General features: G+C 40.2%; 4 protein-coding genes and 1 non-coding gene across 8 annotated transcripts; 2 read left to right on the top strand and 3 right to left on the bottom strand.

Moving 5' to 3' along the window:
- The first annotated feature begins 2,240 nt into the window (after positions 1 to 2,240).
- Positions 2,241 to 5,947, top strand: grpr (gastrin-releasing peptide receptor). Its single transcript, XM_003969848.2, has 4 exons — positions 2,241 to 2,627; positions 4,062 to 4,413; positions 4,667 to 4,780; positions 4,866 to 5,947. Exons 1-4 carry the CDS (start codon positions 2,320 to 2,322, stop codon positions 5,142 to 5,144), a joined length of 1,053 nt encoding a protein of 350 aa, XP_003969897.1. The 5' UTR covers positions 2,241 to 2,319; the 3' UTR covers positions 5,145 to 5,947.
- Positions 5,948 to 9,920: 3,973 nt separating this feature from the next.
- vegfd (vascular endothelial growth factor D) lies at positions 9,921 to 13,386 on the bottom strand. Of its 2 annotated transcripts, none has more exons than XM_029846181.1 (8): positions 13,180 to 13,386; positions 11,508 to 11,709; positions 11,325 to 11,445; positions 11,050 to 11,119; positions 10,822 to 10,949; positions 10,634 to 10,743; positions 10,397 to 10,562; positions 9,921 to 10,206 (listed from the first exon to the last, which is right to left on the bottom strand). In XM_029846181.1, the coding sequence occupies exons 1-8, from the start codon at positions 13,279 to 13,281 to the stop codon at positions 10,188 to 10,190; spliced, it is 918 nt and encodes a 305-aa protein (XP_029702041.1). In that variant the 5' UTR covers positions 13,282 to 13,386; the 3' UTR covers positions 9,921 to 10,187. The 2 variants fall into 2 exon arrangements, with proteins under 2 accessions (XP_029702041.1, XP_029702042.1); XM_029846182.1 differs by having other exon boundaries at positions 13,176 to 13,299.
- trnas-gcu (transfer RNA serine (anticodon GCU)) lies at positions 12,405 to 12,486 on the top strand. Its single transcript has one exon. It is a non-coding gene; the product is annotated as a tRNA-Ser (tRNA).
- A 740-nt stretch (positions 13,387 to 14,126) lies between the features above and the next one.
- On the bottom strand, positions 14,127 to 19,542 carry pir (pirin). 3 transcript variants are annotated; one of them, XM_003969850.3, is made up of 10 exons: positions 19,409 to 19,542; positions 18,562 to 18,658; positions 18,397 to 18,489; positions 17,505 to 17,585; positions 16,898 to 17,104; positions 16,266 to 16,350; positions 15,214 to 15,258; positions 14,812 to 14,894; positions 14,640 to 14,706; positions 14,127 to 14,522 (listed from the first exon to the last, which is right to left on the bottom strand). In XM_003969850.3, exons 2-10 carry the CDS (start codon positions 18,652 to 18,654, stop codon positions 14,404 to 14,406), a joined length of 873 nt encoding a protein of 290 aa, XP_003969899.1. In that variant the 5' UTR covers positions 18,655 to 18,658; positions 19,409 to 19,542; the 3' UTR covers positions 14,127 to 14,403. The 3 variants fall into 3 exon arrangements, with proteins under 3 accessions (XP_003969899.1, XP_011608333.1, XP_029702277.1); XM_011610031.2 differs by lacking the exon at positions 19,409 to 19,542 and adding an exon at positions 19,273 to 19,334; XM_029846417.1 differs by lacking the exon at positions 19,409 to 19,542 and adding an exon at positions 19,143 to 19,251.
- A 755-nt stretch (positions 19,543 to 20,297) lies between these two features.
- LOC101066132 (uncharacterized) lies at positions 20,298 to 24,197 on the bottom strand. Its single transcript, XM_029846415.1, has 10 exons — positions 24,108 to 24,197; positions 23,671 to 23,860; positions 23,376 to 23,560; positions 23,082 to 23,297; positions 21,886 to 22,276; positions 21,660 to 21,793; positions 21,338 to 21,577; positions 21,096 to 21,257; positions 20,906 to 20,995; positions 20,298 to 20,823 (listed from the first exon to the last, which is right to left on the bottom strand). Exons 2-10 carry the CDS (start codon positions 23,858 to 23,860, stop codon positions 20,653 to 20,655), a joined length of 1,779 nt encoding a protein of 592 aa, XP_029702275.1. The 5' UTR covers positions 24,108 to 24,197; the 3' UTR covers positions 20,298 to 20,652.
- Positions 24,198 to 24,426: the final 229 nt, after the last annotated feature.

Consider the following 24,426-nt stretch of genomic DNA (forward strand, 5'->3'; position numbering starts at 1 on the left):
TATTTAATTTTAACGCATAATTGCTTTATGTTCCGAATAAACCAATGGGAGAGAACGAGAGAGAGGGAGGGGGGAGTGGGATTTTAGCAACTGACAACACTCCGTCGTAGGTGTGGGTGGTGCAGTTTTGGTCTTGTCATACTGGTTTAACCGGGGTTTATTTCCCCTACACACACGCACACACAATAACACAATTCGTCTCTCTGGTAAATACTTTCCCACAATTGCTGCAAATAAAAGAGTCTCACTATAGCCTAAAGAATTAGATCTTTATGGTGTGATGGCAGGCACCAGTTTTGATTTGAATGTTTTGGACTTCATCTAGGTCTCAACAGCTTTCTTAGAATAAACGTAAAAATGTTAATTTATCATTAAAATAGTTATGTTTAATGTGTTTTGGATAAGGTTTCCATTATTCACATTGCCTTCTAATAATGCCATTGAGTGCATTTGACATGTATGTTGCCTTCAATACTTGAATCACGTTCAAAAAAGACATATTTTCCGTGAGATGGTGGGGGGGGGAATGAGCAGTTTGTTCGGTCCACACCTATAATGCCTCTATTTTGTCATGGCCACTTGGCTCCGAATGACCACAACATAAAAGGGGAGACCACGCACTTCTAAGGATTTTAACAAAAAGGGATTTATTGAATAACTAAAGTGAAAAATCAGTGGTGAAGGTGAAAGCATGAGGTGCAACATGGTATAACAAAATCCAACGAGACTGGCACTCTCAAGTGGATGCGTTCGCCCGGCCGCAGCTGACCCTCGCCCCGATCAGATTCAGGTCCTTTATTGTCCCACACGGGGAAATTTACAGCCCCATCTCCGTCCCCGAACACGGGTTTTAAGCCATCACCTGGCTCATCAGGTTAATGAGCCCCACCTGGAGTGGTGGCTTCCCAAACAGCTCCAGACAGCTCCATCTCCAGGCCAAACACAACCCCAGACCAAGCGCAGCCAAAGACACCATTTCCAAATATTAACCCAGACGTTAGGCCATCTAGTGGGCCGTCACAATTTATGGTAAATGAATCAACATCCTGTTGAAGTTCAGAGACTGGATGTGACATGTCGTGGTGCGCAAAGCATGATTGATCTTTTAAATGGTGTGTTTAACTGTGCAAATGGCAATTACAACAAGCACGGAGTGATTATCATTGAAGATCTTTTCTTTGTAAGACGCTATATAAATATAAACATGAACTCAATATAAGGTTGTTTGTTTTAAGCTGGACAATATAGTCCATTGTGCTTTTTTTGTCATTATAGTTTATTTTGTAAGAGTAACCAATTTCATCTCTGGCGCTGCAGGCAACCTTATGTCTGCATCTCCGTTCAGAGTAATGATGTAACAACACCTTTCTTTTCTATATAATACATGGTAGCATGCAGAATTCAGCTCAGGATAAAAACACAACATCAGTGCCTTCCATGTCCCTGGAAAATTAGGTTTTGCTGGTTCATCAGTGTTCCTGTGATTTTTTGAAAATCTCATTTAGAAATTTCAGTGGATTACAAATAAATGCTTTTCATGTCTTACTTCCTGACTTAAGCCTGTTTATAGCCCAAAAAGCCTTTGTCATTTGTGGCACCCGTGAAGTTCCATTAACCTGACACTCAAGAGCCTATAGAGGCTTCATTTTCTAAAGAGAATCTCTGGGTCACTGTAGGACTCGGAGCTGCTTTAAGAGATCCGCCAGTGTGTGAAATCACCATCCCGCAGCTTAATCATGCTTAAGGTGTAATTAATCACCCTCGGCCATCTCTGGACCATAAGCTCAGTGTGAGATGCCATCGGACATGACATCAGGGTCCTGATCTTAAACAGGCACTGCATACATTTTCAACTGCTGAGCCCAAACCTTCTCAGGGTATTAGTATAAAGAGTTTTCTTCGGAGAAAAGGGTTCCCTGAGGTGCTTTTCCGTCTTAAACTTTGGGGGTACTGTAGTCCAATGGAAGATGTTGCTGTTGTTAAGATGTGATGATAAGCTGAGCTGGCTGGGCTATTTACGCCCCCGCTTCTCAAGGTCTAAAACGTGGAATATTGATGGAAACTTGTGAATGAATCAAAAAATGCTGAAGCACATAACAACGGTGGATGTATTCAAGTGCGTCAAACTACCAAGGTTGCGTCTCTTTGAAAAGGGAAGCTTTTTTATACCTCTCTATAAGGGAGTGGGAGAGAGAGGGAGAGGAAGAGGGAGAGAGATGTACAGAGAGGGAGAGAAAGGGAGAGAGGGGAGAGAGTAAACGCATCTGTACCCGAACGTTTCGCATCGCGTTGTATTTTCGGGCGAATCTTTTTGGGAACATGTTCGGCGCAGGCGTTGCCATCGCTTCTGTCTACAGTGTAATCATTGCTTTGGGACTTATTGGCAATATCACGCTCATTAGGACATTTTGCTCCTCCAAATGCGCCCGCAATGTTCCAAACCTCTTCATGTCGAGCCTTGCGCTGGGAGATGTTGTACTGCTGGTGACCTGCGCTCCGGTGGATGCCAGCCGTTACCTGACAGAGGAGTGGCTGTTCGGGAGAGTGGGCTGCAAAATCATCCCCTTCATTCAGCTCACTTCGGTCGGAGTTTCTGTCTTCACTCTCACGGCACTGTCTGCCGACAGGTAGGATGTGGGTTACAATTTACAGGTCAGAACAACTGTGACAGATAATGTCAAAGTGCACCCGTTTTAATAGTATTGGTTTGGTCTATTTAATAGTAAAGAACGTGTGGGTTTTAATCTGTGGCATTTTTACGCACAGGAGCTGTGCGCCTCACAGGGCCACCTTAACAACAGATATGGAGATGGTCGCCACTGCATCACCAGTCATCAAACGATATACAACGCCAATTTAGATGACTTTTATGGCCAAAACATTGCTGTCAAGCAAGGGAATCTATGAAAAACAATAAACTTTTGGATGATATGCCTATTATCTAAACGTAATTGTTCAATTTTTTTAAAATATATATTTAAAATGACAAATATTTGAATAAGAGGTTTCAAAACAAAAGTGATGTGAATCCATTTTTTCTCGCAAGGAAAATTTATCCTTGAATGTCTTTTCAAATGGTTTAAAACGTCTTTTCTGAGGCAGTGCAAACAGAGGGCCCATGAAAAATTAAAAAAATGAAAAGAAAAAATATTTTGTGGCGTCTTGTCAACAGGTTCAAAAAATACAATTAAGCATTAGACTGTGTCCCTTCGCATATTCAGCTCACGATGTTATCTTTGACATGAGGCTTGTTTTCTTTGAGCCTCATTTCCTATATTGCTTCCTCAACGTTTTCCATATTACAAGTCCAACAGATGCCTTCAAGATACATGCTTAAAATGACATTTGAGAGCATTCTCCTTTCAGCTTCAGCCTTTTCTCTGTTACTGATTTCACTTCATGACTCCTCCAGTGGACCATCTGATAACAAACCTGCACCAAGTCAAGTGAAGCATCAAATATACTTTGACTCAGGTTTACGTAATCCAAGCCTTTATAATCTATGGTGCAGCACACCAACACCCAAGGACAATCAATAGTTTCTGCTCTGCATGAATGTATGGAGTTTAAATAAAAATGATTTGTATTGGACATTGAAAGCTATATTATTATCATCAAACATCAAGGGTAAAAGATTTTATTAGTGAATAATATAGTGTTCCAAATGCAGGCATTAAATGGTTGTATTTGTAATATCCCATGTGTGAAATCGTAAATATGCATCAATATTGAATCTAAGTGTGGTTGACAACCAGAGAATGAGACTTGTACCCTTTGCCCTTTTAAAGTAGCAACGCTCAATATTAGTTTTGTGCTGAAGCAATAATAATCATCCATGTAATGCCTGGTTAAGGCAGACTATCTTCCAGCTCTGCTGATGTTCTGGTCAAGATGTCACTCAAAGTTTTAAAACAGTGTAATTATGTAGTGATTCATGTTTAGTATAATGTTTTTTGTTGGGCTGGTTTTGTTGGTTCACTGTCTCTTTCAAAGAAGTGGTTGCACTATAAACTTAAAAATGCAAATTAATGAGAAACATCTCAGATCTATGTGTCTCTCAGGTACAGGGCCATTGTGAAACCCCTAGACATCCAAACATCGAGCACCACTGCCAGCATTCTCCTTCGAGCAGCGCTCATTTGGGTTTTGTCCCTGGTTCTGGCGATCCCCGAGGCTATCTTCTCGGACCTTCACACATTTAACATCACCTCCACAAATGAGAGCTTTGTTACATGTGCCCCTTATCCTCATGCTGGGGAACTGCACCCCAGAATCCACTCCATGGCCTCTTTCCTCATTTTCTACGTTTTCCCCCTGTTGGTCATTACGGTGTACTACACCTTCATCGCCCAAAGCTTGATGCACAGTGCCTCGAACCTGCCCGTGGAGGGGAACACACACGCACAACAACAGGTGTTATATCTATCTATCTATCTATCTATCTATCTATCTATCTATCTATCTATCTATCTATCTATCTATCTATCTATCTATCTATCTATCTATCTATCTGTCTGTCTGTCTGTCTGTCTGTCTGTCTGTCTGTCTGTCTGTCTGTCTGTCTGTCTGTCTGTTAAAACAGCACTTTTGTTTAATTTTTAAATGCTCCTTTTGTGAAGTAGCATGAAAGATTAATTTGGTGGAACCCTGGTGTTTGATTTTACAGGTTAAGTCAAGGAAGCGCTTGGCCAAAACTGTCCTTGTGTTCGTCGGTCTCTTTGCAATATGCTGGCTCCCCAGTCATGTCATCTACTTGTATCGCTCCTATCATTATTCTGAGGTAGGTCAAATTCACTCGTTTTCAAAGGGGACATTTTATTCCTGGATTTTAGTTAAGGTTTTCCTGCATGCTGCCCCTCCAACAGGTGGACACTTCCATGGTTCACTTTGTGGGCAGCATCATTGCTCGTATCCTGGCCTTCACCAATTCCTGCCTCAACCCTTTTGCATTGTACCTGATGAGCAAAACCTTCAAGAAGCAGTTCAACCAACACCTCTGTTGCTGCTGTCGTACAGTCCTCAAACGTCCATTACCGAGCCCCACCAATTATACCGGACGGGTGACCTCCGTCCGCAGCACGCATCACTCCGTGGCATCACTTAGTATCAATGGCCGGTGGCTGTATCAGGAGGACTGTGTGTAAAAACTGTGGGCATGTGAGTGAGAGTGTGTCTGTGTGTGTCTGTGTGTTTGTGTGTGTGTGTGTGTGTGTGTGTGTGTGTGTGCGTGCGTGTGTGTGTGTGTGTGTGTGTGTTAGAGAGAGAGACAGAGACAGAGAAAGAGAAAGAGAAAGAAAGAAAATGATTGTGCTTTTCATGTTTTATTTGAATTTTGATTCACATAGTCTGTTTTTGTGCTGTACTGTACTAATGTATGGTTCTGCTGCGATAGCTGCCTTATAATGGTCTCTTCCGCTGTGATTCTTTCTGCCATTTCATTTCTGTCAACATTTACAGCTAAATGGTGATGCAGTAATCTTAACATTATGGTAACAGCAGTTCTGCTGTAGACCCATTGATGCTCCCGCGTATCAAGGCTGATAACAACAGATTCACGAAAGAAAAAACCTTTTTTGGCAGCTCGTACTATTGCTTGTTTCAATCTTTTCTAACATGTTTGATGGATTCACATGTAATATTAGCCTTTTTTCATTTATTATTGTTGTTGTTATTGTTGTTATTATTATATTGGAGTAGCAAACATAATAGAGGCGCTGTCAGGAGGATTGTATGTATAAATAACCTAGGCCAAGGTATCTTATCTTGGCTGGTTCTCTGCACCTTCACAGCTGTGTTTCAGTGTTGTCCTGTGTGGTATTTATATATGTGCTGTTTAGTACATTGTTGACAATCATTTATTGTATTGGAGTTAAGTTTGTTGTTTGTTTAATGTAACGTGGAGCAAAATTACTTATCACCAGCTCATATTCATTAAGTGAAAGCTTGAAAGACAAATGTTGATCAAATCTCTCCTTAAATTTTAGACCACATTTATGCCTAAATGGCACTTTTGCACTTCTGTGAGGAGAAACATAAAGGTGTAGGTGCACCTTAGGGATGGGGGGGGGGTTATTTTATGCAGACTTCATTTGCATCTGGTCCAGGTGTCACGTGAATGACCAAAAGTTGACAGACACCTATACCTCTTCAATAAATCTCAACTGTGATGCGAACACGAGGCATCAAAAATCCACCATAAAGCATCAAATCAATGTGACGATCTCTAGTGAAATTCAAATGATGCACACAAATCTTATCCACAACCACTGTAATCCAAACGATGTCGATGTTGGGCAGCAGCTCCTGAGCAATATTTGACAATTTCAATGTTAGAAAAGATGGAGAATTCCAGAAGAGACGGCTTCACCCTTCCTCCACTTCAGACCTCCGTGCACACCAGTTGATAGCAACACCACCAGTTTCACCAGCACACCAGGTTTGCGTCGGATTTAAGATACCACCCAAATCTTTGAAAGAGGCCACTACTACACAGGATATTTGTATGTGGAAACTAATAAAGAAGTAAAATTAGATGCAAATCTTTTGTGTCATCTTATTGGGGCATGCGTTGGCTAAAGTCTCCTAATCCTAAGCACTATGTATGGGCCATATAGTGTTATTGCTGTGTTTACTGCATGTGATTGTTCTGCTGGGTTTACAGTCTCTTCATGAAGGTCCTAATTTGCTATTTTTGCACAGAAGTGTTGCCCAATTTCCCTCCATTCTCAAAACAAATCTAGTTTATGGTCTGGAACATTTTTTCAGAAGAAAATATAAATAAATAAAGACTACCCAAAGCAGGGTGTATAAAGGAATTCTGCATAAATCATCTAATGTGAATGTTGGTAAAACAACATCTCTAAGTAGATATAGAAAGCTTTTTCTTAAAAAAAAAGGTAATAGACTTCAAAAGGATACATGATTATTTTCCTTCAGAATTTGTTGCATGAGGAGGGAAAGACATGTTATTGATGATGAACATAGAAAATGTTGCAGCAGGTTCATTTAAAAGAATAAAACAAAAGAAAAAAGTAAACCATTCTATGCAAACATTTATATCACACTTAATCATTTAAACATAGTAAGATTATAACACTAAATGTGCAGCACAAAATAAAAACAAAATTCTGAATGATGTCAGGCTTTGGTGACATGTTTTTGTACCGTTGGTAGACCTTAAAGTCTCCGTTTCAACACATCTTAAGCTCTCCCAAACCTCTTCCTCAGCCACTTTAAAGGTCGCCGTGGTGCGTAGGTGTTGTACCTGCTCACTGAGCAGAAACGCCAATGCAAAGTGTCAGAGCTATCAAAGGACATCAGACCTCTGAAATTACCTCAGTTTTATTCCCACAGTTGGTGCCAGTGCTGCTTTACAAGGAATTAGAGTTATACTTCATGAGGGGACACTGGGGCCTCTTTATAGTTTCTCTTTATCTACTAGCACAGCCACAAGCACAAATTTATTTTCCGTTCAGGTTTCAGACCTCTGCAGCTCCCTGGTACAGGAGTCAGATAAAGAAAGTGAAAAGAAGTTAAAGTAGGATTGTCTGTGGAATTCTGTTCTTGCACAGGCACCAAAAAGCTTTTTCTGTTTAAAAAATATATTTCAATCAGAAATTGAAGGTGTATATATTTTATGTTCCAAAAAATTGTAGGATAAGATGTGATTTGTTGGCTTTCACGGCCATTGTAATTGAATCTGCATTAATATGACAAACCTGATTAAAACTTTAAAAAACTTTAATACTTGAAATGACATTTCAAGAAGATTTTAGAATTTAAAAACGGACAATTGCCAGATTGGTCCACCATGCAGCCCTAGGCGTATTCACACATTTTCACACTATAGATCATTGATCAACAGGTGGCAGTATCATTCTATATATGCTGGAAAGGTGTTTCCATAAACAAAGAGGAAGAAGGTGGCAGGCAATTTTATTGTGAAATATTGAGAAAAGGTTATTTGTCAGATTGGAACTATAAATATTGAATAAATATTGTGTTTTGGTAAGAATGAAAAGAAAACATTTCGACCACTATTACCAGCAGTCTGTCTTCTGCTGCCGTTTGTATTAAACATGCTGCGGTGCTGCACCTGCTTAAGAAACCTGGTCTTGATTGTGGGCTGCAGACCACTTTCAAACCTTTTGCATAAAAGTTTTTAATGCTCAGTTGAAGTCATTTCTGGATGGGCAAGATGTCATGGAGATCTTCCAGTGGGGTTTTTAAACCCTGTATAGCATAGAGTGTTTTATGACATCCTCCTGGCAAATAAGTGGGCGACTACGTGATTATTGTCCTGCTGGGCCTAGTTTAGGCCTAACCTAAACTACCCTTAAGACTGTGGACCACAATGTCCTTGTGGCTCAGTTGCAGAAACTAGTGGGCATTTGTGGTAGCACCTTGGATTGATTCCGATCTTATCTGGCAGACAGAACTGTGTGTGCAAACTGTGGTGGTTCTGAGTCCCATTCCGCTCTGCTTTTCTCACATTAAAGCTTGGTTATGCGCTAACTTTAAAAAGAAAAGAAATTATTAAAGAAAAATTGATGTTATGGCGTTTGATCCTGCTGCTCTTGTGCATCCCCCCTGTTGACTAGGGCCCTTCGAACACTATTTGAAGCCAAAGTCTCCAACTTAGGTTGTAAGATTGACAATGATTTTTAAATTGGATCAGCAAATTGGTAACAGTTTGGTAATCTGTAACACGTTGTCAGTTGGTGCAAAATACTGCTGTTCAATTCTTGACTGCAGTACGTAAGAGGGATCACATTCATCCCATTTACTGGCTCCTTGTGCATTTAAGAGTTCATTTTAAGATTATTATATTTGTTTTTAAATCTTTAAATGATCTCACCCTGCCCTACCTCTCTGAGTTGCTCCATCCCGACGTGCCAGCTGGGTTCCTCAGGTCAGCTGATCAGCTGGAAGTACAGTGGTTTAAGAGGAAACTCTACCGAGCCTTTTCTGCTGCCAGTCCCAAACTCTGGAATGACTTATATTTTATGAATTATAATTTAGACAAGCGCCTTTATTGTCCATTTTAAAAACTCATCTTAAAACACAATTGCGCTGCATGTTTTATTGTCATTATGTTATCAGTTATTCGTATTAATGTAAAGCACTTTGATTCAGGTTGTTCTTAAACTGCTTTATAAATAAAGTTGCTGATAAATAGAGCTGATGATATAAGGAATGAATAATTCAATACTAAAATGTTCGCAGTGTATCAATTTCTAACTGTTCCAACAAAATATGCACACGTGATATCACTACTGTTACTATAGCAACAACAGTATATGAATGACATTTACAAATGTTTTGTGAGAAGTTTATCTACAGTCCAGTCACGTATTCCACAACCTTTGATAGTCATGCTCAGGTCCAAACACCTGCACCTTACATCATTTCAATGGGTTTTTATTGTTTTTATGAATTCAATATGAATATTTTCAAACAACAATTATCCCATCAGAAACTGCCAAAGTGAAAACAAACATCTTTTGTAAAACACAGGGGACGCTACACAATTGTAGCTGTGTTAAAGGGAACGACCTATTTCTACAAACATCCAAACAATTTATGTGTGCGTGCATTCGGGATGGAGGTCGCCCATGCAGTGAAGTTGTCTCAAGGTGATTACAGCGCAGACATCCGCGTGTAAAAGGTCAGTGAGCCTCAATTAAATTAAATCCATCAAGCACACATGTAAATCTGCCAGTAGCAGGTCTTTACAACCTGATGGCTGCAAAAACACAAACTAGGGAAGACGCAATGCCTGCAGGTAACATCAATATAATATAATATAATATAATATAATATAATATAATATAATATAATATAATATAATATAATATAATATAATATAATATAATATAATATAATATAATATAATATAATATATGTCAGATGTATGTCAATCCTTAACAATCATTTATCATAATATCCTATACACTATTGATGTCAATCATTTGCAGTTAAATTTACAATGAATTCAAAACAAGTTCAGAGTACAAAAATAATCTAATTAAAAAAAAATCCATTGACAAGGCCATGCAAGTTAATAACCTCTTAATTAATTAAAGCAATAGTCATAAATAGGAGTGTAAATAAATTATGAGCCTTTTTCTCTGCCTTCAAGAATCCTTGGTGAGCAGGTTGTCGTGACGAATTCCCCAGGTTGACTTCTACTTTGACCATTTGCATCTGTGAAGGTGAGAGAAACTTAAATTTTCCATTAAAACTGCTAAGTTAGCCTTCGCTGTACCAGAAGCTGCAGGTGCGTATGTTATTAAATATGCTATAGACTTGTTTGCACTAAACCCATTCTTAAATACTTTGATTTCAGATGTGTGTGCTCCAAGAATGAGTTCTTAGTAAATAATCAGTTTATTGCCTGCAGGAGACTTGATCGAAGCGCTGATGTTTGTTGGCGCAAACAGACGAGTTGAGCTGACAGCGATGGCTCAGTCGAGGCTGGGGAGTCGGCGCGAGTGGGGGAAGACAGTCGCAGCTTTCCACGTCTATCTCGCAGTCAGGCATCCATGAGCTGAGTGGAAAATCTAAGCAGGATGGTGTTAGTGTCGTTAGCCAGTTGTGTGTTGGCTTTATCTATGCTTACACACACGCTCACCTGATGTACTCGAGGGATACGGTACACATCTGTCTGTGGAACAGTCCCAAATCAAGCCATTGGCACACAGTCTTCTGGAGTCTTTTGACAGCTGTAGCATTTGAGAGCAGCTGCAAGAAGAGATAATTTAGAAGAATCCAAACATTAAATCTCCTTTGAGAAAGAACAGGGGATAGGGCTGTACTGACCCATTGCTCCTGTGGAGTTGAGCATTGCGCCGTATTATGGCAGGTTCCATGCACCTGCACTCTGTATGATTCGCAACTTTTATTAGGACTGGCTCAGGTACAAATTTGAATGTAATAACGCTCAGGACCTGCAGCACAAAGAAACACAAAAAAAGCACAAAAATAAAAGCTTAATAGGAGCATGATAAGAACTACCCATCATAATTATCCATTTGTTGACTGACTTACAGTTTTATTCACATACACTGTTGTTGTGTTTCTGCAGGAGATGCCCTCTTGGTTGCAACAGCCACCGCACCTGACAGCGACCAAAAAGAATGATCTCAAACTGTGTGTGAGGATCTGCCAGAAATATCATCCTCATTGACATTTGTGGTCTAAATATTTTGCAAACAGCTGGCTACAGCTAGGAACATCTGGAAAATAAGTTATGTCATTAGCTCAAGGCTGCAAGCCAATAATAAGCACAATCACTGCTTAAATTTCAGGAAAGGGTAACAAACCTGTGGACAGCCACACAGGGGGGCTTGAAGAATATAGAGGGATCTGTGCCCAGCTCCTTGGCCACATCAACACAGGTTTCCCTGGGCATGCACTGAGTACGCTGCCATTCTTCATCTATGGCTAAGAGGCAGACAATGTTCAGATTCATACTCCTAGCATGGTCTCTAGGTCAAAAATCCAACCTTTAAGGATCTCCGGGCTGTAAAACTCAGTAGCATAGCGTGTTGAGCGATGGGAGCCCACTGGCGGTGAGGAAGAGCTGTTCTCTTGCTGCTGCAGCCTGAGACGACACTTCCACAACTTCCAGTCGGGGAAGTCTGTGAGCCTCAGCAGCTCATCCAGACTTGAGGCTGATCGCACCTTTCTCTCCCACTGTTTCATCACCTGCACAAATCCCCAACATTCAATCCTAATGAACTTTTATCTTAACTAACTTTGCGTTGAAATGTGTGATTGAGGTGTGGGAGCTTATTCCAAGGCTTAGGTGATACCACATTTGCTGGTAATAGCACCTGTTCCCATGTCAATCCAAGCCAAAATGTGATTATCAGTGGCACATTTGTCTTTCTCTTAATCTACTTCAGCCTGGGGAACACATTACTATTCTATCAGACATCTACCAGACCACTGACACAGACCATAGAGATGAGTCCAAATTAACCCAGGACTCAAGAGAGACACATCCATCTGCAAAGTGAACAGCTAAACAGTTCAGTTCAAAATATAACTTGATGGTTTGTCACTGAGGATCTGTTTTCTCTGGGGAAAAAAACTGATGCAAAGATATTTGATCTGGTCCTCTCTAAAATACTTGGCTGAGCAGACAACACATTATTAATGTTTTGATGGTCAGTGCATAACTGTTGCCTGGAAGACTGAATCAGTGAATCATGACCTTAAATGGTTCCGTCTGAATCACAATGTTAGTTGGCTCTCCTGCTAAGAGATCCATCTGAGACCCACCTGGTAACCAGAGAGAAAGGACGCAGCTTATGGCACAAGTCCACATTTTCGAGCAGTGAAATTTAAGTCCTACCATTTGTTCATGGAATGAGGACAGTACCGACCACGGCCACTAGGACGAGGTGGCCGAGTGGTTAAGGCGATGGACTGCTAATCCATTGTGCTCTGCACGCGTGGGTTCGAATCCCATCCTCGTCGAATTGCATTTTTGAGGTGGGACCTTCCTGCCCCGCCAGAGTTGGTAACAGGAGAGGTTCTCTGACCACCTGCCCATTGCAGTAAATTACCTCATCACCTCCACTTCATTGATTTGTGTTGTGTTGTGGGTAGAAACGCTGTGAAAATGGAACTTTAGTAAATTAATTAACAGCTATACTTTATAAATGTGTGAGCCTTTGTTACACTGACCTGCAATACCATAGATCTGCAAAGCTCCAGAGATGACCACACTTGAATATGTACAAATAAATGTACCGCGATATGCAATAATACATAATTTACAAAATCAAGAACTAAAAAACATTTCTTTATAATCTCTGGGATTGGATAAATCATATATATTCAGTGCTTTAAGTAAGAGAGGAGAGATTTACACAGTGTTGCAGTACAGAGAGTGTGGCAGGTTGGATACATAAATAAATCAGAGAAGACATTTATATAAATGGGAAAATCCGATAAAGGTGGATCAGGTAGGATTGGTTTAGAAATGCCTACTCTGCTGAATTTGGTTAAAAGAGAAGTTTAGAAACTATTCATTTTGAGATTTCTTTCCATGAGAAACATTGAGCAGAGAATCACTAGAAAATATAGAAACCCTCAGGTTTGAAGATGCAGACTAAATAAGCTATAAAAGGGGTATTAAATCAGTTTAAAAGTAACTGACATACTTGCCTTACTTCCTCCCTCTCTGTACATGCCAAGGGCCACGGATATGCAGCTAAGTTCCATCGCCAGAGTCACAAAGCAAGATATTCTGTACAGAGTCCTTCTCATCTTCGTCACTCTCTGTGGTTGCACCCGCTGTCTGAGAAGCCCGCAACTGTATGAACTTGTCTCCTTTTATTGCTCAGCGCTCAGAGCTGGCTGGCTGACTGAGACTCAGTTTGCCAGACCAGTTGAGTTCATCGGACCACACATGCACACACATACGCACACACACTTTTTCATCAGCAGATACCTGCACTCAGAGAACTCTGTGTGTGTGTGTGTGTGTGTGTGTAAACCCAGCTGTATACTGTCAGACATCCACGTCTGAGTGCAGAGACTTGGGTGTCCAATTTGATAACACAGCTTGAACTTAACGAATACAAATTATTCCAGGAATAATATTTAGAAGGCCTTTTACCACCAATCAGTTTTAGGTGAATTGATAAGGTATTACAGGTACTTCAGGGGCTTTCAGATTGATGTTTTGGTTCTGATAATTCCAGTAAAATCATCCAAATCTCTATCATTTTTCCAGGGCCGGATGAGACCGTGTGCAGAGGGATTTATGTCCCATATTCACATCCCTCTAGCTGCTCCTGATGTGTCACAGCTCTTCTTATCCATTCATATGTTGTTTATCCGCTTCTATTCAAGTGCTGCCTGTTTAAAGCCCTAACAGAGGTCTTTTCCCCTCCAGTTGGCAAAGCTCACAAAGAGCAGCAACACGTGTTTTAAATGCGAACCAGACCTGTCTGATGTGTGAAGCCAGGAAAAAGCCCCACCCATGTCCTGTTTTCCCATCTCACTCATGTTGAAATCTGATGGGAACATACCTTTAGTAATAATGGACGTATGAGAACAGCCGATGAGTCACTGCAACTTGAAATCTTCATTTTCCTTAGCCCAGAATATTAATTACTTTTATTTTAATGGATTATCCTTAATAATAACAAGCAGCATTTAACTAGAGAATAGGATGCTCATGTATAATTTTTTCTTACATAAGGCAACTATGTGGATTATTGAGATCGTTACAACAGATGGCATTTTAGCTTTTCCTTCATTGATTTTACGACTTCATTAAAACATTCTTAAACATATGTCACTCAATTCGAGTTAAAAAATGGAACAAAAGAGAGAGCCTACTGCAACAACAGACACAAATAAATAAATGCAGAGTGCAGAGGTTCAGAAAGAGCCTGCAATCTTTGACCTCCAGTTTCTGGCCCTCTCAAATCCATTTCTGCCTGACTGGTAGTCGCTGATTGCTTGTTGGATCTCTTCTTCTGTGGTCATTACAAACGGACCTGAAAAGCCAAAGCAGTACATTGCAATACTTGTTCAGGTTGGGTAGTGATTTCAGCAGAATTGTTGTTTACTTGTGTGGAGTGGAGAAAAGTGGAAAAAATAACACTGTAATATACCGTGTTGAGCGACAGGTTCTCCAATCGGGTCTCCAGCGATGAGCACAAAATGGGAAGCTTCAGAGCTCTGAGGAGGAGATATGGCAGTTAGTGTACATTATCAAGCTTTAACTGTAAACTATAGAGAAAATATCAATAAAGAATATGTATTGACACAGAAAAATGAAATCACCTTGTTTTGAACTTTGACACAGTCTCCATCTCCAAAGAGGATTGTGTGATGGGCTTCTACTTCCTGTTCTTCCTCTTCAGGGCCTATAATATACAGTAAAGTCTGTGAGAACAGTTTTGTTTTCTCCTGGATTTCTACTAGATATATGATAGCAGCTATTTTTTTAAACATGTTCTCGGCATAAAACTGCAGCTTGGAGACTGAACCCAAGAAATGTTAAAGTGGGAACACATGTCTGTTGGCTCATTAGATTAAGATCAAGTGTAGGTGGGAATCATATCAGACACTTTTCATTTTTATGAAATTCAGTAGTCATAGCAACAGAAAAGTCCACAAAGACAAAATAAAACTGCAGCAGATTTGGCATTTCCTTCAGGGAATTGCATGGGGGACAAACCTTACCAACATGGATGGATCCTGAGAGGGTGTAGATGAAGGCAGTCCATCCTGGTACACACGGAAAGATTATTTATATGGATAATAAATGTGGTAAAATCACTTTTAAACCTGCACTATAAAAGGTTGGCTGCCTGCAGGAGAAAACATCACACAAATATAACAACCATTTATTTTGAATGGGAACATTTGCCTATTTACTTGTCTGGCAGACACAGACCATTAGAAACAGCTAAAATTAGATTTGTTTTAAATATCCTTGACTGAATTGACTGGGAGGATCCTACATGTAAAAAACATAATTAATGTGCCTGTTTAAGCGAAGACACAATATAGAATACATTTATGGTTGACTTTTTGTTACCTTCTCCTCTCAAGGTGACAAAAATATGGAATTTTAGAGATCTGCACTGACAACAGATTAACTGAGAAATAACACTGGACGTAATCATAAAGGGAATTTCCCTTATTTCTTGAATCACAAAGTTCTGTTTCCCATGTTTCTCATTCACTATTCATGTAAAAGTGCTTTACAAGCTTTGTGAGCCTCAGGGTTATTTTGCTGTGAGAACGGTAAAGAACTGCTGGTAACGTTTTATCGAGAGCTTTTTTACTCAGAGGTTTTGATTGAAAAACAAGCACAGGCCTTGTGTTTATTAGGGCTAATCACTTGTGAATAAATGAACCTTCTCATGACTAACAAATTTGCATGCATTTTAGTGAAAATGTTCGATTTGGAAGATGCAGAACATGAATGACAGATCAGAGATTATGAGTTTAGTGTGACTTGATTGCAGCCTTTGCATGTGTAAACACTGATAAAGAGCTGCATAAAGTTATGATCATAATTCATGTTGTTCCAGTCAACACTGAGTATGCAATCAATCATTAACAATACATTTTTACAAGGAAAATGCCTCGTTAATGAGTGATTGATTGATTGGGTGAGGGTACTTCAGAGGGAAATCATGGTTCTTATATGTAATCATGTAGATTGTGAAAATGTATTCTGGGAGTTTCATTTATTTACATCATTATTTTTTAAACAGTTCGTTTACCTGAGGGAACAGGCTGCACATGAAGGGCTCCTGCCTGCAACCAAAAGTCAAGGTACAGGATCGACGTCCTCGTGAAGACTTTAGACTAGATATATAAATATTATAGAGCAGAAAACATGCTTAGTATTGCAAAAAAATTCCTCATACTTACACACATGCACAAAGACAATATATGACAGTATATGACTGTATATTGCATATCCCCTCAGGTCTATTGCACTCGTTGCTTCATTGGATATAGTGTTTATCCTGTTATTCCATGCATTAGAAATTTTCAAAGTATAAAGACAAGAAATTATTGGAAAATAAAGAGTGAATTCACTACAATAGGAGTTCAGTGAGCTGTGTTGACTCAAGTTTTTAAAGCCAAATTAGAATTCCGTGTGTCTGGTGCCCTGCAGTAACCTCTTACACTCCAGTCACACACCAGCCAAGGCAATCTGTGTCTCATTTGCTGTTTTCTCATTTTAAACATACTCCTAAAACACTGCGGTTTACAGGCGATCTCACTTATAAACACACCGCATGTGTGAATACATGTGCGTCTATGTCACTGCTTCTCAGTTTTTGCCTTCAGCACATTGAGGTAAGTTGGATAAGAATTATAAAGACAGACGCCCACATGCACACACCTTTGCTCCTAAAGCCTCTCCAGATATCACAGCCACTGCAACGCCTCCCTGGCTGCATTTAGGGATCTCCGAGCCTTTCAGTTCCTGGTAGCTTGGCTCTGAAAGTTTATCCCGGCTTGGCAGGTTCACCCACAGCTGTAAACCCACCACTGGCTCCTCGGACATGGGCATCTCAGCGTGGACCACCCCCCGGCCTGCAGTCATCCACTAATGGAAAAAAAATTGAAAGGAACAAAAAAAAAAAAACCCATAAGGCAAATGTGACTCATGTACCCAGCTGAACGAGAACTTCCTGTGGAGGTCCACACGGTCCAATCAAAGAGGCTGCCTAGTCTACAACGGAAATGTCTCCTTCAAAGGCATCTACATGTAAGCATTCACATGTAGCATTTGCTCATCTGTGGTTTAATGATATAACTTTACATTATTTTGACTTTCTTAATGCAGATTTGGGGCATAATGTAATTTTTTTAGAACTGACAGCAACCAACATCGCACATGATAACAAATGCTCAGTGGAACGAGTTATAAAGGTACATTATTATACAAAATGAAAAGTTACTGACTTTATTTGTAAGTGAAAACAGTAAAATAATCATTGCAATACTTGCAAATCTCCAGGTTTAAGTCGTCCTGAATGGCCACAGAAGTCTTCATGGGCCAGACACCCCTCTAAAACATAAGTGACCTGTTTGAAATACAATGCTCAATCAAAAAAATGCACCTATTTACTTCATAAAACAAACATATTTGTTGTATTTTGGGGGAATTATACAAGAACAACAATTCAGTTATTAGTGAGCATAATCCTCCAGGTATGCCTGGCTCCAGTGCAGCTTTGTGAGGGTGCAAGAGTTTCACCGGCCCAGTGGAGACATTTATGAAGTTACGAGTTCAGAGGTGAACATCTGCCTGAGGGAGGATGCCTCGAACCCCTGATGCGAGCTGCCTGTGATCTATTTCCACAGCTGCGCAATTCCAAAAGTCATGTAAAAGTGTCCAAACACACCTGCTGAAAGGCACGCTGAGAGCGCAGTCTAGACCTACCCCGATCGGATCGGGTGCCAAATTGATTTGAACAGCATCTGCCAAATCAAATCCACTCTGAAGACATTACATAGAAAACAGTTCGTACATTACTTAGTCTATAAATGACACAAGAGTTGTAACCAGCTGTGAAAATTGTTGTATCTGAACATAAAAAGATGAATTATGCCTGTAACTGTTAACAACTACCAGGGATTATCTTCATTAGTTAGACAAATGTAAATTAATTAATTGAAAAGAAAAAAATCTAGCTTGATTTTTTTTAAATCCCACACTGTGCCTTGCAGTGCACTTTGACTACTTCCTTTTTCTTCTTCCTGTAATTATTAGAGGGGTCACTGTTATAAGGTACTAATCTGTATATGTACAATGCAGTTGGAGTCTCAATAAGTCACAAAATCAAAGGTTTAATCAACTTCTTAGAAAACTGGCAATGATAAAAGGGTACTTGCTGTCTCAAATCCCCTGTGAGGATGGTCTGGAAAACCTGCCGGTCTAGTCACTCTAAACTCATCCAGCATCAGGAAAGGATCCAGATTCCTGAGCTGGAAATCAGAAGTGCACCACAGTCACATTTACTGAAATGCTTTGAAATAATGACCCCAGAATGAACTTACCTCCCTCCTGCCGATGCTCCTGCGTACCCGAGCGCCAACTCCCTCTGACTGCTCCACACTCAAAACTGCCTTTTCCACCTTTCTCACCTTCATTGTTCTGAAAAAGTGGGGAACGATAACCCTCGCCATCATTTAATGGTCTTTAATTTTGTTTTTCTTAAAGGCATAACCATGAATGAAAGCCTGGAAATTGTTATGCCTGCCCACACTCCACACACGAGTGTGCACAAACAATACATAAAGAATATTATTCAATACTATCTATCTATCTAATGAAAATAAATGTATTATTCCTGACATACACCTGTCAGAAGAAGGACCCAAAAACAAAAACGGGTGCCCAGCAACAAAGGTCATCTGCTGCGTATCACAAGAAGGAAGGAGGGGGAAAACCAGCAATAATAAACACTACCAAAACCCTTGAGAGTGAATTACCGGATGTGTGACACAATCCGAGATTTCAGAGTTTTCTAAACTCCTAATCTGGTCAACTGGAAGACACCGTCAATACTGCCAACAGGCAACTTGTTTTGAGTCAAGTGAGCAGTCATCTGACCAAGATGTGACCCCATTTAACTCACTTCTCTGTCCTGGCATGATTTTCTCAGTCATGAGTTTGTTATTGCCTTTTCGAAACTACACGTTGCTGCTCTACTACACTACACCTAAACGTAGTAAAAACAAATAAATAAAAATGAGATTGTACTGTACATTCATTGAGCAAAACAGAGAAGCGGCGCGATGCGTTGGACTTAAGGGAGCGTTGGTTTAGTCGTGTGATGTTACGTCTAAACTTTAGACGTAACATCACACCATCATCGTGAGTCATCTGGGAAAATACACCCACCTCTCACGCAATTCTCAGTCGAAAAAAACCCGAGTAAATATGCGTTTTTGCAAGGTTTACGTCAAATTGTTGACAACGGTGATTAACTTGGAAGGTGACAGAACCCGGAAGTGTGCAGGAGGCGTGACTAATACTCATTTATTTATCGCTACAGTGGAATTTAAGGTAAAGATGAAGTTTACAATAGTTACAGTACATCACAACATGTGTGACACAAGTACGTATTTAATGCAGTATAAATCATTTTTATTGACATTTTAAACTACCAAATACACAACAAAGCAGCTCAATATGGAGCTACAACAAAATTGGTGATATGAAAATATTAATTTGCGTTTATCATAATGATTTACCTCAAAAATGAGAGATAAATTACAGAGAATGATTATGCATTAGGTTTTTTTTTAAAGAGGTAAAATCCACATACTATGCATGTATAGTAAACAAAAGCATGTCCCAGACATTCATTCTATGGGTATGTGTAATCAATTGATTAATTTAATGATTGAAATATATGTATCGAATAATAAACACAAAATAAATTTTAAATGAAGACAATAACGTTTAACATAAGATATACAAATACACGTTTGGTGAAGTTTATCACCACAGCATAGGAAAAGCTAGAGTTCTGCTTTTGACTCAGAGTTTGTTAAACCTGCTTTCAGGTCTATAGTTTGGGAAAGTATGTTCAAGTTATGTCTTTTGCTATTTTCATTTTATTTCAAAATGAACCGGTTTGAAATGATAAATAACAGCTTGATGTTAATGGTTTACAAATGCCCTCAATGACCTTTTCCTTCAACCAATGACATATTAACATTTTTTGCAACAATATTCCAAATTTCCTTTTCATCCACTGCTTGAAGAAACAATGAGCAAGGATTTCTCTCTTACGAGGAGTTTATTAAACCTATCATGTTATAATTTTTAATATCAGTAGCAGTGAAAAGCTTAGGCACAATATTCTGTTCAAAACCATTTCTTGTAATATTGTTTTTTATTTTCATACCTTTGATTTTACTCCTATTATCATCTTATAAGCTCCCCTAGTACTCTCTCATTGTTGTTCTTATACTAGCTAACTTATTTGTATTGTCTTCTCGTTTATTTCTCTATGTGTATGTTGAAATCTCTGTAAAGTGTATTTTTCTTTTTACATCTTATTAAATTAAATGGTTTAAATGACTGTAAACACACTTTGTCAATCTGTCTCGCTTTAAAAGTCGGTTTGTTCGCACCACTCAAAGCCACAACAGACCCTTCATTTGTTGGATGTATTCCTCTGTTTTTGATTTCTGTCCACTCGGCTGAGAAACCTTGAGGAGGTCCTGTTGCAGACGGCGTGTGATATCCGTTGTGATTCGCATGCTTGCAGCTTGTCCACCAGCCAGGTTCACTGCATGAGGACCGATCTATGTGGGGGGAAACTGAGGTTTAAGGAAGTCTGGGGGAGAATACAGGTTATCTGTTGTTTAGCTGCCAATGCAGACCAACCTGAAGAGCGGTGTACTGCCCCATCAGATAGAGTGGGCAACCCTCTGCCCACTGTAAGCTTTCTGATATACACGGCCAGCCATTAATAACCTTCATGGTGACACAGGTTGCATGTGTGATTTTAAGAGCATTCAATTTCATTCGGGTGCACATTAATATAAGCGTGCAAATGCATCTTTATAAAAATCACCTGAATTGGGAATTCCTTTATCACCCCAAAGAGCAATGGATCCTGTTTGACGTCAAGTTTGCAACCAGTGGCGAGCCAGATCATGTCTCCATTCCAGCGCTCCCCATTGCTTAGAGCAACACTCCAGGCCTGGCTACTGTAGCACCAACTTGTTTCTCTCACCTGGACAGCAGTATCAGTTAAATTAACCCAATGGGGTGCTCTGACATCGTGGACTACCTAATTCCTGCCCCGGGGGATACCTGACAGTACGTCTTCACGTCCACCTGTCCTCGCTGTATGTATGGCTGTAGATGGATGTAAGCCTCTGGGGTGACGGCGCCTCCCTTCCTCGCCTGGTGAATCATGGCCAGCCTTTTATGGAGGCTTCGTTCATTGTAGAACTGTCGCAGATAGGCTTGACCATCCATCTTTATGCCGTGCTCCACATGAGAGTAGCGACCCACTAGTGTCTCCACGTCCCCTACATCAAACTGTTTTAACTGTGGTAGAAGCGAAGAGGTGTGTTGGTGGTGGATTGCATTAACTCTTTATGATTGTGACACATGAAGATTGTGACTGGACCTGCAGGTGCTTCCTCATGAGCCAGGTCACATGACTGGCGCCTTGCTTCAGGGCAATTGAGACGACGTGAGCGCTGGTCAAACCTCCACCAACTACCATCACCCTCTGCCCTCCCTCACACACTACACATGATTCTAGACAATTAAAACCATATAGGAAAGGAATATATGGCAATTTAAAATATCACACGAGAGAGTGGAATGTGGAACGTGAAAACTGGGCTTACCTTCAACGTCTTTCTGTTGTTCACAAGCTGAGGCTGCAGCTACGTGTCCAGCAGCGGGTCGGTGGTGCATGAGCTCCACTGTGTGTCGCAGACGCTCCTCTGGGAAACTCTCTCCAATGCTTTTAACCCATGATGGGATGTTTGCCATCTGGGCGCGGGTTGGCCCCGTCGCCAGGACAACCTGTCTGGCTTTTAGGATGATGCCCTCTTGAAGTTGGACTAGAAAATAATCTACTTTTTTCTTTGAGCGTTCACTTATGCTTTCGGTCACTGTCATGGCCTCATCCTCATCTCTCTGCCCCATGACTTTGTCATGTTTTCCATCCAGCACCGGGATGATCTGTTCCACGGTTCCCTTTGTCAGAACTTTGTCCAACTTGTATCGCTTCACCTGCATATTTATATCCATCAGTTGGGTAGAGATATTCTTCTATTTGCTTATTAATACTTAACAACCTTTTTCATTCCTACCAGCCTTTCAAAATAAAATAAAAAACACTTTAATTAAGGACTTTTTGTTGCTCTGTATCCAATCACGTTTGCACAATCACATGATTAGCATGAGCATCTGATTTCAGTCATCTGGCAAAGCCATTATGTTCAGAGAACCTCTCTTCCTGCAAAGGCTCTTGAACAAACAGCTCTTCTGAGAACACCTGCTCTGATAACAGCACTTGTATTTCTTGTCCTGCTCTTATGACTTCCTCCCTTTATTACACGTGTCTTCTTTTTATAAGCTGCTGGTTGGCATTCAAGGAGATGAGCAGTCAAGCAATAACAGATAGAGAGCAGGTATGCTCATAGAGTTTTATTGTACCATTCTTTTGAGAATTTAATAAGAAATTGTTCCGCTTTTTACAAAATAAATAGTTCAAAACCTCTTAAATGTTTTACTATTGACTTAAATCACAAAATGGCACAATTGTTATTCATTCATTCTGAATTAAAATGCACAATGCATCCACTGCAGTGATGAAAAAGTCCAAGCAAGCAAAAACAGGTCAACTGATATGTTAAAAATTAGAGCATCATGCGTTTTACTTTTGAGCTTTTGAGAATTATGATAAACCAGCCAATTTTTCAAGTTATCAATATTTTCCTTGCATTCCCATGAACCTGATGATAAATGTTTATCATATACATACATCCCATATCATGCAGAACACACAGTTGCATCAAGGCTGTCTTTGTTTGACCTGATCTTTAAAGAAATCCACACTCAGTTTGGTTCCTGGCAGACTGAATGGTAAGCTTTTCCTGAGCGTAGAAGTGATGTGTAAGCGTCTCCTCTCCTTCTTCCCAAGTCTCATGTCATTAAAAAATGCATTTTCATCCAAAATGTAAACACGGTCAGGAAGGCTGTGAAGCTCCCTTGCACGATCGTGCTTTGACACAAACTCCTGCAGCGCTTCCTGTCCAAGAACGTACAGGCAATCTCTCTTAGATTCATACTAATTCATACCCTCAAGAAGAATCGTTTATGTTCATACCTTGTTGAAAGGATCTGTGTGCACCAGTGTGTGTGAGCGAAGATGGGGGATATTTAGAGATGAGAACTGGCTTTCCCACAGTGTTGTCCACTCTCCGTAGGAATCTACCACTCGCAGACTCAACTGTGGGCTCACAATCCTTTCTGATATTTCTGGTTTTGCTAGTAGTTCCTCTAATGATGTGCCTGCACATGTCAGTGACAAACCATATACAGAACCCATGCAATATTTGCTAAAACACAGCATTTGTGTGAAAAGCTGAGAATTTTCTTCCAACTCTAAAGTCAAGTCACACCAGCAGCCCTCCTTCTCTTCTTCTTGCCACCACTGTGTTTGGTCTTGGATGGATCCCGGTTTGACCCTGGGCCCTTAGGAGCCATGCAAGTGCTGGAGAGTGATAATTCATGTCCAGGGTTAGACAGCAAGCTGGCCAGTGTCAAGGCATGTGGGCCACCACCAATAATTACCACATCAAGTATCACCATCTGAAACACACACAATGCTGAAAAGTGACAGACTAAAATACAGTCTAGAATGTTTTAATTTCAAATCAGGATTTCTCTTCCCTTAACTGCAACAGGCTTAAACAATGGCACAGAGGTCACAACATGAGACACCTAGTTTTACTTTCATAGCATCATTTGTACATATTTCTCAACTCTTTGAACTGTTGTGACGCACTTCCACAAATTCAGGACAAAACCATGCACAACCTCAAGCACATGACTGTACCTGGTTCAGATTTTCAGGTTCTATCAGAGAATCCTCTGACTGTCAGAAACGTGGTAAGTATGATTCCATTCAGATTGGGCAACCTGAAGTGCTGGGACAGTGGCCGCGTGCCCCTCGTGTAACACAACCCACCTAAGCGCCTTGGAAAGCTAGAAATAGCCTCTGCCTCCGAATAGATTTAGCAACACAAGCCATCACAGTATAAAAACACACTAAAGGCAGCAGCTGCTATGTTTGCCATCATACGCACCGCAAAAACAGAAAATTCCTGTTGTATTCCGTGAAAGTTATCTCTTTCAATGACACGTGACCAAAGCAA

Source organism: Takifugu rubripes, chromosome 13 (assembly GCF_901000725.2).
Source record: "Takifugu rubripes chromosome 13, fTakRub1.2, whole genome shotgun sequence".
In the NCBI taxonomy this organism is placed as follows: Eukaryota; Metazoa; Chordata; class Actinopteri; order Tetraodontiformes; family Tetraodontidae; genus Takifugu; species Takifugu rubripes.

What these genes read in the sequence shown, in the direction of transcription:
- vegfd (XM_029846181.1), bottom strand. Translation starts at nt 13,281, where the DNA reads ATGAGAAGGACTCTGTACAGAATATCTTGCTTTGTGACTCTGGCGATG. An exon ending in ACAGAGAGGGAGGAAGTAAG is followed by an intron (nt 11,710 to 13,179) that starts GCAAGTATGTCA and finishes GGATTTGTGCAG; the next exon opens with GTGATGAAACAGTGGGAGAG. An exon ending in CAACTCCACAGGAGCAATGG is followed by an intron (nt 10,744 to 10,821) that starts GTCAGTACAGCC and finishes CTCTTCTTGCAG; the next exon opens with CTGCTCTCAAATGCTACAGC.
- LOC101066132 (XM_029846415.1), bottom strand. Translation starts at nt 23,860, where the DNA reads ATGGTGATACTTGATGTGGTAATTATTGGTGGTGGCCCACATGCCTTG. An exon ending in ACACAGATCCTTTCAACAAG is followed by an intron (nt 23,298 to 23,375) that starts GTATGAACATAA and finishes GTTCTTGGACAG; the next exon opens with GAAGCGCTGCAGGAGTTTGT. An exon ending in TAAAGGAATTCCCAATTCAG is followed by an intron (nt 20,996 to 21,095) that starts GTGATTTTTATA and finishes GTCACCATGAAG; the next exon opens with GTTATTAATGGCTGGCCGTG.
- grpr (XM_003969848.2), top strand. Translation starts at nt 2,320, where the DNA reads ATGTTCGGCGCAGGCGTTGCCATCGCTTCTGTCTACAGTGTAATCATT. An exon ending in ACACACACGCACAACAACAG is followed by an intron (nt 4,414 to 4,666) that starts GTGTTATATCTA and finishes TTGATTTTACAG; the next exon opens with GTTAAGTCAAGGAAGCGCTT. An exon ending in GCTCCTATCATTATTCTGAG is followed by an intron (nt 4,781 to 4,865) that starts GTAGGTCAAATT and finishes CCCCTCCAACAG; the next exon opens with GTGGACACTTCCATGGTTCA.
- pir (XM_003969850.3), bottom strand. Translation starts at nt 18,654, where the DNA reads ATGAAGGTGAGAAAGGTGGAAAAGGCAGTTTTGAGTGTGGAGCAGTCA. An exon ending in TGTGCAGCCTGTTCCCTCAG is followed by an intron (nt 15,259 to 16,265) that starts GTAAACGAACTG and finishes CGTGTGTACCAG; the next exon opens with GATGGACTGCCTTCATCTAC. An exon ending in AGAACCTGTCGCTCAACACG is followed by an intron (nt 14,523 to 14,639) that starts GTATATTACAGT and finishes TTGGCTTTTCAG; the next exon opens with GTCCGTTTGTAATGACCACA.